The 13881-nt window shown below is 37.7% G+C and overlaps 1 protein-coding gene and 1 non-coding gene across 3 annotated transcripts in view; both read right to left on the minus strand.

Annotated features, from left to right (window-relative positions):
• Positions 1–13881, minus strand: part of ATG2B (autophagy related 2B) — an 84531-nt gene that overhangs the window by 33297 nt on the left and 37353 nt on the right. For both annotated transcript variants that reach the window (XM_074393572.1, XM_003928836.4), the window contains exons 15-21: positions 10544–10817; positions 8344–8446; positions 6975–7170; positions 6229–6371; positions 1805–1962; positions 1240–1412; positions 612–762 (exon numbers count right to left, since the gene is read on the minus strand). In XM_074393572.1, the coding sequence (XP_074249673.1) occupies positions 612–762; positions 1240–1412; positions 1805–1962; positions 6229–6371; positions 6975–7170; positions 8344–8446; positions 10544–10817 (1198 nt within the window). The remainder of the gene's footprint in view (positions 1–611; positions 763–1239; positions 1413–1804; positions 1963–6228; positions 6372–6974; positions 7171–8343; positions 8447–10543; positions 10818–13881) is intronic.
• On the minus strand, positions 8139–8238 carry LOC120364202 (small nucleolar RNA U13). Its single transcript, XR_012516722.1, has one exon. It is a non-coding gene; the product is annotated as a small nucleolar RNA U13 (small nucleolar RNA).

Consider the following 13881-nt stretch of genomic DNA (forward strand, 5'->3'; position numbering starts at 1 on the left):
ATTCCTTAAGGGACAATAAAGAACTTAAAGTCCCATTGATAGATAAATGGATACATAAGAGATCATATATCTTTGCAATGGAATATTATTTGGCAATGAAGTATGGATACAACTTGGATGAACCTTGATAAAGTATGTCAAATGAAAGAAGCCAGTCAAAAAGGCCAAATATTGTATTATTCCATTTATAAGAAACTTCTGAATATGCAAATCCATAGAAACAGTGTAGATAGGTGTGTTTACAGGAAGGAGAGAATAGAAGGAGGTGGAAGGTTATCACTAAAGTATATGAAGTTTCTCCATGGAGTAATAAACATGTTTTAAAATTGACTCTGGTGATGGCTGCACAACTTTTGTGAAATACTAAAAACTATTGAAAGGTACACTTTAAATGAGTATGGTGTATGAATTATATCTCAACAAAGCTACTGCAAAAAAAAAAAACCTGAAGTTTACTTCTAATGTGTAAATACTACTTTGACAGCAGAATCAGAACCCTCCATAGAAAATAATTTCTAATATCAAAGTTCTGTTCTCAATAGATTTTCTTTGTTAAACAAGAAATTTAAACATGTCTAAAGAGAAGTAACCAAGGCATATTTTTATCCTACCTTTGTGGTATAGACTGAAACTGCTAGAATGAAGGCAAATGTAGTGCTTGTCATCAAAACCTTCATATTTTGTCACACAAAATAATGAACCACTATTGAACTCTAACCAGAATTCACCATGTTTGTTTTCCAACAGATCTCCATTTTCTTGCTAGTAAAAAGATCAGAAAAACACAGAAGTTATTATTTAAATGCAGAAAAGCAAGCATGTTCCTTGAGATGCTCTTTCTTGATTCAGCTTAGGAAAATCTCTCATACTGCAACAAAGCAATCTAATCCTTGAATCATTCGATATCATAGTAAAAAATAAAACTGGATAACTTGAATACTATGTGGAACCTCTTCTATTAGATGAATCTCTGTACTTTTTCTCCTGTATAATAGATTAATTGCCAATTGTCACCCCAGAAGCAGAATTAGCACCTGTTTTCCAAAGGGAGGGCCACACAAAGTTTGATCTGTAACGAAAGCTAAAGTTGCTGTCATCATGGTTTGCCCCAGAACACTGGTCATCAGTCCCTGAAACAACCTCAAAACATTAAATACTTCAATCACTGGATGTATATCATAGTAGAATTATTTAAAATAAGACACATTTGAAAAAACACTTTGGATTTGTAAACCTCACCTTCACATCTGTGAACACTGCCATTAATCCATGATTAATATTCAGAAGAACTGAGAGAAAACTCTGTGAGTTCTTATTCTGAGAGTCTAGTTTTTTTTTCCTACGGGAACGATAGTTAGGATCAACAGTGGAAAAATATTGCAAAGTCTCCTCCTCAGATCCGCTTTCCTCATCTATGAGAAATAAACATACAATTACGCAATTCCAATAGTCTATTAAGATAAAACAGCAACTTAAAAATGATCACAAAAATATTTTATATTCATAACCTGCTTAGTTTTATAAGTATGGTGTGAACATAGAAATATACTTTCTGTTTTTCTCTTTAGCCCTGAACTTCAAATGATGTGCACACTATCCTTCTAAAGATAACATACTTAAGTGACAATGATATTCTCAATATACAGATAGAAATGAGGAAATATTTTATGAATAACTAAAAGAAATTACAAAATACAGTTACAATGAAAAATAAAGATTTTTAAATCCACAATTGAAAGGTTACTACTTTGTTAATTGACAAAAACAATGTATTTTAAATCAAAACGAATTAAAAATATATTACCATAGTGAACCACGGATTTAAATGGACTAAAACTATCTTTGTTGAAAGTATTAATGAGCTGACTGGCTACTGAAAGCCCAATGCCATAGGAAATATTTTCGAATGTCTCCACTGGAGAAGGAGCTGTTGGTTCCCACAGTAGCAAGTCATTAAAGATCCTATAAAGACAAAAGTTGAAAAATAAGCACATAACTTCTGGTTCAACAGAAAGCAAACTAAAAACAAAAATCCTTTTAAAATATCACATGAACAACAACTTTTTACATGGCGAAATGGAAATCAGATCCTACAAGAGTATGGAAAAACAACAAAAATAACAACTGCATTCCTTCAATGAAAAAAACAACTGATACGGCTATAATGCAGGGCAGTGACAAAGGAATCTGCACAATTAGATACCTAACTAGATACTTGCCTAATTTTACCTGTGTTATATACATCAAATTACAAATTCATAGTATACTTCAAAATATACCTTAGAGACAGAAGCTCATAAAAATCACACACAAAGAACAAAAAAGGAAGGCAGTTCACCTATATGAGAGCACTTTGTAAACTGGAACTGATCCTGCATCATCTCACTGACCTTCCCCCTCAGTCCTGTGGGGCGTCCAGAGCTAATCATTATTCTCACTTTACACTTGAAGAAACTGTCTCATAAGGGTTATGTGATCTTCCCAATGTCATATGGCTAATTGGTAGAAAAATGGGAATGAGAGTCCAGATTATGTGGATTATATCCAGCTCCCAATTCCGTTCCTTTTTTTTTTTAAGGCAAGTATTTATCTGTGGGATCAATTCAGTTCTTTCCCTAGAGATACCTGCTTTTTCTCTCATCAACAGAAAGCACAGCTTCACTGGTAAACCTTCATAAAATGAAAAATGCATATGGAGCACAAAATAAGGAGAGGAAAACCCTTAGGACTAGCTAGATTAGAGCCAGTTGATACTGGCAACCAGTGGGAAGGCATATGTCATACCTAGGCTGTCACCATATCCTACTTTTTCAAAGAGCTACCTGTCACTGCTCAGACGCCCCCTGTCCTAGCCTCCTCCCCTCACCCACCCTTGAAGCTTTCAAGAACACTCAAACTTCACAGTGTCTTCTAGGAAGCCCTTTGTAAGATCTGGGCGGCCCACAGCATATGCTTCACATCCATCCACTTCAGCCACAGTGCCTACAGCAACTTGCTGAATTTCCTCGTTTCCCCTTTCTAGACTGCAAGCCGCCCAAGAGAGGGATTTGTATCTATCATCGCTACATGTGCCTAGCACAGTGGCTGTCACATGACACTTGACAGCTGGTGAGGAAGGGACAGTGCATGACTCACACAAAAGGACTGCCAAAGCCCAGACTCATCATAAGGGCTGGTGTGAATGAATACCAGTCAAGGCACCAAGTGGTGAGGCAGACCTGCCCCACTCTGTGAGAAGCCACTGCCAGGCCAATTCCTGAGCTTCTGAAGCCCTAGAAGGTGTATACCAAGACTGAGTATTGTGACTCTCAAGATTATAATCCCACCCACTCATTATGTTCTCCTTATTTATATTTTGGTCTAAACACAGTCCTGACATCATTAGTTCTATCAGATATTAGATGGTGCTTGTAATATCAATAACGAAAACAATGCTTAAGATACTTAAGGACATATCACCAGGATTCTGTCTAGTCTACAAGGCTGAAACAAAATAGATGCTCAATACATATTTAATGAAGGCAGTTAGAATTCTTTTTAATATTCTATTTTAAACAAACTTCAACACAGAAAAAATTCTCCTGTACCTAAAACCATATTGCTAAAAAGAGCCTGTTGACCATGGCACTAAAGGAGTAAACCAACATTTTAAATATATAAAGGCAGCGTTGGTTATAACTCCTGCTCAGGAAAAAAAAAAAAAAAAAGATTAAAAACAGGTAAAAGGATAGTATTTACATATTTAGTAAAACTTGAATGAGGTATGAGAACTATATGGTAGTATGTATCCAGTTTAGCTTCCTGCTTCTGAGAGCTGAATTGCCAGTTAACATAGAATGTCCTTGTATGTGGGAAATACGCGTTCAAGTACTCCACATTGAAGGGACTCAGGTCAGCCACTTACTCTCAAATGCTTTGTACCATATTACAAATCTTCTCTGAGCATGTTTGGAAATTGTTTACATAGTATTAACTTGAAAATACACAGTTGAATAACAGGCAAAGGATGCAAACCCTGAGGACGTTTATAGATTTATATGGTCCCAGAGAGTGAGGGAGCACTTCAGTATTTATGCAATTCCAGGGACCTGAGAGACTACACAGTGGTTAGTGGAAGGTATTCAATAGAATAGAAACTCTCTTAAGCAACCCATTAAACCAACTACCCAGATTAACAGTTACATACTCTAATACATATTCTAATACATACTCCCTGACTGAAGCAGTCAGCCACCCAATTATCCCCAATTACCAAAACAGTGGAAGCCCCCAACATGCTAACTGCTTGCTGCTGGTAGACATCTCTCTAGCAAAGCTGAGCACTGTTCCTATCAGTAGAGTTATATATTTCATATACTCCCCAAAACCAATTGTGTCTGCCCTCAAATCTGCTTGTATTTGTTATTGTAAGTTACTTTAAATAAAAACTGTTTTAATTAATGCAGACTGGGGTGAAAAAAATCTTAAAAACCTGCAAAGATTCTCCTCTCACATATCTTTGAAAAAATTTTGTTCACTCCACTTTAAAGAAAATGGAACTAAAAACTCTAGACAATGCCTTCTGGGTACACTTTATGTAAAAAAAAAAAAAAAGGAAGAAAGAAAAAGACAAAATAGTCAGATGTAACATGCAGGATTTAAAAAAGAAAAAGGAAACAAAAGACAACATAGAATTCCAGTCAGTGGCTCATACTCGAAGAAAAGGCCTTGTCCTATATTTAAAAATGAAGTGGTAAATAAATATACATTTACAAAGGGAATGATTAAGGTATGTATTACTGTTCTTGATGTCCTGATTTAATCAAAAGCAATCTGCTCAGACAATGAAGAAAAAGAAAGAAATGGGTCAAGTCTTTCTGATCTCTGGGCTAGGCCTTGAAAGAGTCATTGCATTTCCCTCAAGCTCAGCCTTGCACATACATTAGCTCTTTGCAGACACCCTTGAACTATGAAATAGGAGGAGGAGCCTAGAGATCAGTCATTTCCAAACTGTAGATCAGGTACAAACAAACCCCAACATTTAAAAACAATCTTCTAATGTTAGTTTAATATAAATTATGTGCTATTTAAAATGTACATTATAAAACAAATATAAAAATAGAAATTTTAAAAGATTATTTTTTAAGTTAAACATAAGTGCTAACATTTTCTTCCTATACCCCAATGGACTGACCTCTGAATCTCATTTTCAAGACCACTGCGGTAATATGAACGCTAGAATCCTTCCTGGACCTTAACTGTTTATGATTCTAAGAGCAAAAGTCAATGGCACCCAGTGAGAAGACCCAGGGTTTATTACTAACATTCAAGGAATAAAGAGCCAGGGGTATCTCATACCAAGTAAACCTACAGCAGAAACAACAGTCTGAAGTTTCTGAAGATTAATGGAAACTAGAATAACTTGTCTACATATAGAAAACCAGTGATGACAAACACTAAGGACTTCTTTTTCTAGAAACCCACATGACAATCTTTCAGGTATGCCAAAGAGAAATCCCTTCAGTGGGTAGGAATGAAAACAGACAACCATTAAGTGCTTACAATATGCCATACACTGTTCTCAGAACTTGTCAAGTGTTATATCATTTAATCCTCCAAACAACCCTTATAGGTGAGTGCCACAATCATCTTCATTTTACAGATGAGGATGCTGAGTCTTATGGAGGCTAGGTAAATCGTTCAAGGCCTTCAGAGTCTATGACCTAGAATTCCATTTATATCAAAATATCTGCCTGGCATAAATATTGAGGGGCATCTAAATATAATAAATTTTGTACTCGTTCATAGAGTTTTGAATTCCAACAAGATATCTTTTTAAATACTGAGGAAAAGATGCTTCTTGTAAAATAACTGGGGTTCTGATTCTACTCCAGCATTGGCTAGCCCTCTGTATTACTATCTTCTAACTCTTCATGTCACTGCACATGTAGAAAAATCATATTTGATTCATACCCTGCAGTAAGCTGACAGAGGGCAACCAGCCAACCTGAGGGCTAAGGAAATAAATATTTCACACACCCAGCAGCACACTAATTAGGAAACTCTGCTGTGACAATAGCACATCATAATGGCAATAGTTCCAACAACACCAACAGTCACCATCAACACCACACAAAGTACACAGAGATGGCAAATAATATTAATGCAAGGCAAGGAAAGGGGAAAGAGGAAAAACAGGGAGGGAAAAAGTCTGATTCCAACGATCCAACTAAATGTGTATAAACTCACCTATTATAAAGCTTCTCATAAAAGCTCTTATTAGGTAGTGTTATATAAATATTTGGTAACGTAAGTTCCAGCACATAGTGAGAATTGCTGATTGCTTTGTCCTGAAACTCTGTCATTTCTACGGGGTCTCCTGGCATCACCATCTAAAACATAATAGTTTAGTGCAAAAACAAAGGCATCAAATAACCACTTTATGTTTAAAATAGTAGTAGCATCTTCTTAGCCTATCGGTAGGACTTGGTATGTGAGAAATAAATAAGCAGGTAACATTTAACTGGTGAAAATACGCACCAAGAAAAAATAGTTATTATTCAATTTTGGAGTTTAAGACATAGCAGGCCGAGCGCGGTGACTCAAGCCTGTAATCCCAGCTCTTTGGGAAGCCGAGGCGGGTGGATCACGAGTTCAAGAGATCGAGACCATCCTGGTCAACATGGTAAAACCCCGTCTCTACTAAAAATACAAAAAAAATCAGCTGGGCACAGTGGCGCATGCCTGTAATCCCAGCTACTCAGGAGGCTGAGGCAGGAGAATTGCCTGAACCCAGGAGGCGGAGGTTGCGGTGAGCCAAGATCGCGCCATTGCACTCCATTCTGGGTAACAAGAGCGAAACTCTGCCTCAAAAAAAAAAAAAGACATAGCAAAAACAAAACACAAAGCTTTTTTTAAAAAAAATAAAAAGAATTGCTCTATGTCAGAGAATAACAGTATTATTTCTCTGTAGCTTGCTCATACTTTAATCTTACCTGCTCATTTTCAAACATTACTCTACGAGAAGAAAAAGGAGATGGAGCTGGTCTCCTTAGATCACAAACATCTTTCAAGGAATGAGCACCTCCTTCCTCTTCCTCCTGGTAGTGACTATCATTCTCCTCTTCTTCCTCAGCTGCAATTCTCTCCAAAATGGAATGCATAGCTGGTGGATTTATTTTCAGTACAATTCTGACAGCAAAGACAATTTTTAAAAGACCAGGATCTAAGTGTAAACAGTGAAACTTTAACTTTTGTGCAAATTAATACAGACACTACTGATTAAATCTTAATGACAGAACTAAACTTCTCTACAAAGTCTAACTATGCCTAAGGTAACCCACTTATGAACATGTTGTAAACTTGAAAGTGTGGAACTGAAACAAGTAACTGAAAGACATTAACATTTTATACTTGGCTAACTGAAGGCCTGATCTTGTGGGGGCAAAAAGGTTATTTTTAAATTTCATTAAAAGTCAACGAACTTTACCTCAGGATTCTAGTTACCATTAAACCAAATCCTCTCACATACAGTCTGTTCTGCTGTAATAAAATATTTGTCTACCTAAGAAACCTCATGTTACATCAGCCTCGTATTGTATCAGTTGGTAAAAGGGAAAAGGGAGAGATTGATTAGGGAACAGTTTCAAAACCCTAACAACAAAGTTATCCTTTCCTCCAGGAATTTCAGTAATAAAGGGCTGGTGCTGTTTTTGTTTTGTAACCACAAAACCTAAAGATCACTGAGTTAATGCAGCCTATGACTACAAAAACTGATGAGCTTTTTACTCCAGAGTAATCCCATTCCTTTCCTAAGCTTCCACAGAACATCACTAGCGCAGACTTTTCATTCTCCTTTGATTACCATATCCACCCATTGTTATAAGGAGGCATGGAACCCTCAAAGGGAACAGCAGTGCTGCGACTACAACAGCTCTTACTCCCTAGGTAGTGGTGCCATTTGGTTCGTAAAGGATCACAGGCTTTTTTCCTGAAAGATACCCTAAGGTAAACTGTGCTTCTCAATTACTTAACTGAAGTACAGTAGATCCAATTCTTGGGATGAAAACTTGTGCTCTAAACTCATGCTCGCTACCAAGTGTGTATGAGCAACACTTGTCCTAAGAATCGGCTAGGTCTAACAGACAGTGGAGAGGCGGCTTAAAATAAGGGAGGCAGAAAAATGGCACAAGGTTCAAGGGTGACACATATCACACATACATGTGAACACCCAATCATCACGCTTATGAACAAAAGAATCATGGATGGACATTTTTAGCCTACATGTAATAGCCAAAACATTGGTTTAGAAGAATATATTTTTAAAAGGAAAACCCTATTAAACCTATGTATTTGCTTACTCACCGTGGCCAGTCAAAGTCATCTGACGATGTTGTATCTCCATCTACTCCACTAGACACATGGAAAAACTTAATAGATGGATCTCCTTTCTCTTCCTGGAATGATCCTAAAAAAACAAGATTGATTTACTGAAATGCATTTCTTCTCAAGTACTAAAATGAGAGGAGGAGGAGCACAGTTCCTCTCAATCAGGAATACAATGCAACCTTATGTTCTACAGCACTTTTTCAATTGTTCTGGTTTCATGTGCACATGTGGTAGACAGAATGAGCCAATAAATTAGATTGTTTTGTGTTCAAACTCAAATTCTTAAGTGCCAATGTACACAGCATAAAGTCCATAATGACATAGTAATACAGCAAATTAAAGCCTTTAGCACTAAGTGCTGGTAATGATTATTTCTTCATAAAGTCTATATAGTTAATCTAAATTAGAAAAGTAACTACATATCTTAAATAAGTGTTTTGTACCAAACACTGTGAGAAATACCTCTGTTCAAAGTAATTCTGTATGGGCCGGGCGCAGTGGCTCACTCCTATAATCCCAGCACTTTGGGAAGCTGAGATGGGCAGATCACCTGAGGTCGGGAGTTTGAGACCAGCCTAACCAACATGGCAAAATCCCGTCCCTACTAAAAATACAAAAATTAGCTGGGTGTGATGGTGCCCAGCTGAGGCACGAGAATTGCTTGAGCTCAGGAGACAGCGGTTGCTGTGAGCCAAGATCATGCCACTGCACCCCAGCCTGGGTGACAAAGCGAGACTCTGTCTTAAAAAACAAACAAACAAAAAAATTCTATACATGTTTTTTCAATCCATTTTACAAATAAAGAATGGCTTTCCTCCAGAATAATGAGTCTCTCAATATTGGAGATAAGGGATAATCCCATAACACCTGAAAGCCCTTTCATGAAGTCATAATTGGCAAACAATATGTAAAACTGAGAGAGAACAGAAGGGAAACTTTTGCAGCCTATTGTAATGATGGGGAGGGAGTGTGGTTGCAGAGAAAGGGTGTCGTGACAGAGGCAGGTGGTTTAGGAACCATAGGATAAAAGATTTTCCGAGGTCTTCGTTGACTTGGTTCACTTTAAAGTTTACATAAATTCCCTTTATTTACTGGCAAAAACAAAGTTATACAGAAAAAATCAAAACAAGTTTTACAAATAAGTCACTAGTGATTAGTTAGTATAATGGTTGAAAGTTCAAGCTCTACTGTCAAACTTGGGTTCAAATCTTCATTCTGCCATTGATTACAACATGATCTTGCAAGATACTTCCAAGTCCACAGATTGTCTCATCTATTAAATTATAAAAATAATTGGAAAAATAAACATGGCGATTATGGTGACTAAAAAACAAGACAATGTGTATCAAGTGCTTAGCATAGTATCTAACATACAGTGGCACTCAACAAGTTCTATTATCAGTCCTACAACAAATAAATGAGAAGCGATAATAAAAATGTAGGCTAAAGTACTATACTCTCCTGAAGACAACAGGAATTTTAAGAAAGTGAATGAATTATCATCTTTAGTTTTGTTTTTTGGTTTTTTTTGAGACAGAGTCTCGCCAGGCTAGAGTACAGAGGCAAGATCTTGGCTCACTGCAACCTCCACCTCCCGAGTTCAAGCGATTCTCCTGCCTCAGCCTCCCAAGTAGCTGGGATTATAGGCACACACCACCACACCCAGCTAATTTTCTGTATTTTTAGTAGAGACAGAGTTTCACCATGTTGGCCACGATGGTCTCGATCTACTGGTCTTGTGATCCACCTGCCTTGGCCTCCCAAAGTGCTGGGGTTACAGGCATGAGCCACTGCACCCAGCCCATTCTTAGTTTTTTAAAAATAACCTTTATCACATAAGTTGTATATAAGACTAAAAAGACATTGCTCTTGATTTTTTTAACATAATTCTTTATTTTTAATTTGAGACCAGCCTAACCAACATGGCAAAATCCCGTCCCTACTAAAAATACAAAAATTAGCTGGGTGTGATGGTGCCCGGCTGAGGCACGAGAATTGCTTGAGCCCAGGAGACAGCGGTTGCAGTGAGCCAAGATCATGCCACTGCACCCCAGCCTGGGTGACAAAGGCTTTAATTTGCTTATATTTTGGGGCTGTCAGATACTTTTGTGAGGTATGTTTCAGTAGCAGTTATTTGTATCTAGGGTGGTTCTTTTACAGGCACATTGAGTCTTACCAACTAGTTCTCTAAAGGTAAGTTCCAATTTCATTTGTTCTGGGGTTGATCCTCCTATAAATTCAGTCTTAAATTCTAGATCTGTGAAGGCTAAATGAAGGATCTCCTTCTGAAGTGACTTCTTAAACCACGGTCCTCTTTCTTGATCAGATCGAAGATCAGGTATTGGGAAGCGAACAGAAAGGTTTAACGCTGGTGTAGCAACTTGTACTGATATCCGGCAATTTGCAGGATTATGTGAATCATCTAGAAACACTTCAGTGAAAGCCTTGTGCTAAAACACAAAACATCAAAGATATGCCAAAATATTAAATTAAGTAGACGAACATAAATTACAGAGTACTCAACATTACAATATGTACAACCACGATTTCCCCATTTGGTATTCTGCATTAAAATTCAATTCAAATTAACCACTTCCATATTAATTTAGTGTAAAAAAAATTTTATAATGCAGCAACTATTGGCAAAAGTGAAAACTACTGGCAAAAGTTAAACTCTGATATAAAACATTAAATAAATTAAAAACTGAGCCAACGTGAAGACAAAGGCACTATAGATTAATATTTATCTTACTATAAATTTATAAAGAATACTGTGTAAATTAGCCAACCAACAAATTCAATATTGTTAAAAATCACTATAGTGTCCACCATTCTGTTTGAAAAACTTTTCTACCAATATACAACTTTAAAGACTCAATGTCAAATCAGATGAATTATGCCAAATACAATCTCTAACTCATTTTTATACTTCTAGGATTAAACCCAGAGGCTGGCACATCACAGGTTCTAAATAAATATTCACTAAATGACTCACCCTGAGCTCCTATCCAATCCAAGGGTATGATCTCATCAAATGGCTCTAGGAGACCAAGACGTATGCTCCATTTACCCAAAGCTATCTTATAATAAAAGGTCAAAGAACATGCCTTTCAAGTAGAAGTCTATTTCTATTTTTTCTCTAAAATATATTGAAACTTAAAAAGCTTTAGTCCACTCTAGGTTTTAACATTCCTCAGTTTCTTCAATGAATTTCTAACTTCCATTATTAGAAAACTCCCTTCATATGGTAGACTTTGTGTGTGTGTGTGTTTGTTTTTTTGAGATAGGGTCTTGCTATGTCACCCATGCTGGTCTCAAACTCCTGGGCTCAAGCAATACTCCTGCCTCAGCCTCATGAGTTGCTGGGACTATAGGTGTGAGCCACCACGCCAATTTTTAACAAATCTATTCTAACTCTCCCTATCTGATTTGCTAATATTAACCACAACTCTCAAGGAAAAGTAACCCAAGAGATCAAACCATCATCTGATTACATAGATAATTAAGAGCTAATATAGAGACTACCCCACAGAAATAAAAATAACTAGCAATTGATGACAATAACAAATAAACAATGCCCACCCTGGACAACATAGGGAGACAAAAAATAAAAAACTCAACCAGGTGCGGTGGCACACACGTAGTCCCAACTACTCGGGAAGCTGAGGCAGGAGTATAGCTTGAGCCCAGGGGGTCAAGGCTAACGTGAGCTGATATCGTAGCACTGCACTGCAGCCTGGGCAACAGATTTTTGTTTCAAAAATATTAATAATAATAAATAATGCTAATTTGATGTGAATACTCAATACTAAGAGAAAAGCAAATACGTAGAAAAATAAAATATCTTTTTCCTTTTCTTTTTAACTAAGGTTGTCTCCAACTGATCCTGGTCCTACGGCCCCAAAATTCCTAACGGAGTTCTTGCAAATCTGACTTAACTTAATTTGCTTAGAAAAGACCGCAGGCACCAGATCTAAGTAAAAGTGATATAATGTGATGTTCAACAGATTATTTTCAAAGTATATCCTATAATGTTTGGGCTACATGTTTTAGGTAGTTCAATTAATTTATCAAATGTATAAACAGATAAAATTTTGTGAAGACATTATAATCACAGCTTATAAAAATTCAGATAAACATGGAAAAGTAAAGAAAACCTAATTCCACTATATCATAAACAATGCTACCGACTACCATATTTCCAGCCATTCTTTTTCTACACATCAATTTTATTTACACAGGTGCGACAAGGCTATGTAAAGCAATATATTCTACTTTTTCATTTAATCCTTCTTTTTTTTTGAGACGGAGTTTCGCTCTTGTTACTCATGCTGGAGTGCAATGGCGTGATCTCGGCTCACCGCAACCTCCGCCTCCTGGGTTCAGGCAATTCTCCTGCCTCAGCCTCCTGAGTAGCTGGGATTACAGGCATGTGCCACCGTGCCCAGCTGATATTTTTGGATTTTTAGTAGAGACGGGGTTTCACCATGTTGACCAGGATGGTCTCTATCTCTTGACCTCGTGATCCACCCACCTCGGCCTCCCAAAGTGCTGGGATTACAGGCTTGAGCCACCGAGCCCGGCCTCATTTAATCCTTCTTGATAAGCCTTATTCATGTTGCTATACCATCTTCATAACCGTCATTTTACTTTTTTTTTTTTTTTGAGACAGCGTCTCACTCTGTCATCCAGGTTGAAGTGCAGTGACGTGATCTCAGCTCACTGCAACCTCTGCCTCCTGGGTTCAAGCTATTCTCAAGCCTCAGGCTCCTGAGTATCTAGGATCACAGGTGTATGCCTCCATGCCCAGCTAATTTTTATGTTTTTAGTAGAGACAGGGTGTCATAATGTTGGCCAGGCTGGTCTCGAACTGGCCTCAAGTGATCCTCCCACCTCAACCTCCCAAAGTGTTGGGATTATAGGTGTGAGCTGCCACACCCAGCCATAACCATCTTTTTTGTTTGTTTGTTTGAGATGCAGTCTCGTTCAGCTGCCCAGGCTGGAGTGCAGTGGTGCAATCCTAGCTCACTGCAACCACCGTCTCCCGGGTTCAAGAGATTTTTCCCATCTCAGCCTCCCGAGTAGCTGGGATTACAGGCACCTGTCATCATGCCTGGCTAAGTTTCATATTTTAGTAGAGACAGGGTTTTGCTGTTGGCCAGGTGGTCTTGAACTCCTAACTTCAGGTGATCCACCCATCTCAGCCTCCCAAAGTGCTAGGATTACAGGCATGAGCCACTGTGCCCAGCCCATAACCATTATTTCAAATGACCACATAAAATTTCATTAAGTATATTATCACAACTTATTTAGCTAGTCTACTATCAATACATAAAAGATGTCTCCATTTATTATTACAAATAATGCTGTTTTAATAATATATACTGTTGGCCGGGCATGGTGGCTCAAGCCTGTAATCCCAGCACTTTGGGAGGCCGAGGCGGGTGGATCACGAGGTCGAGAGATCGAGACCATCCTGGTCAACAAGGTGAAACCCCGTCTCTACTAAAAATA

Source organism: Saimiri boliviensis, chromosome 2 (genome assembly GCF_048565385.1).
Source record: "Saimiri boliviensis isolate mSaiBol1 chromosome 2, mSaiBol1.pri, whole genome shotgun sequence".
Taxonomy (NCBI): Eukaryota; Metazoa; Chordata; class Mammalia; order Primates; family Cebidae; genus Saimiri; species Saimiri boliviensis.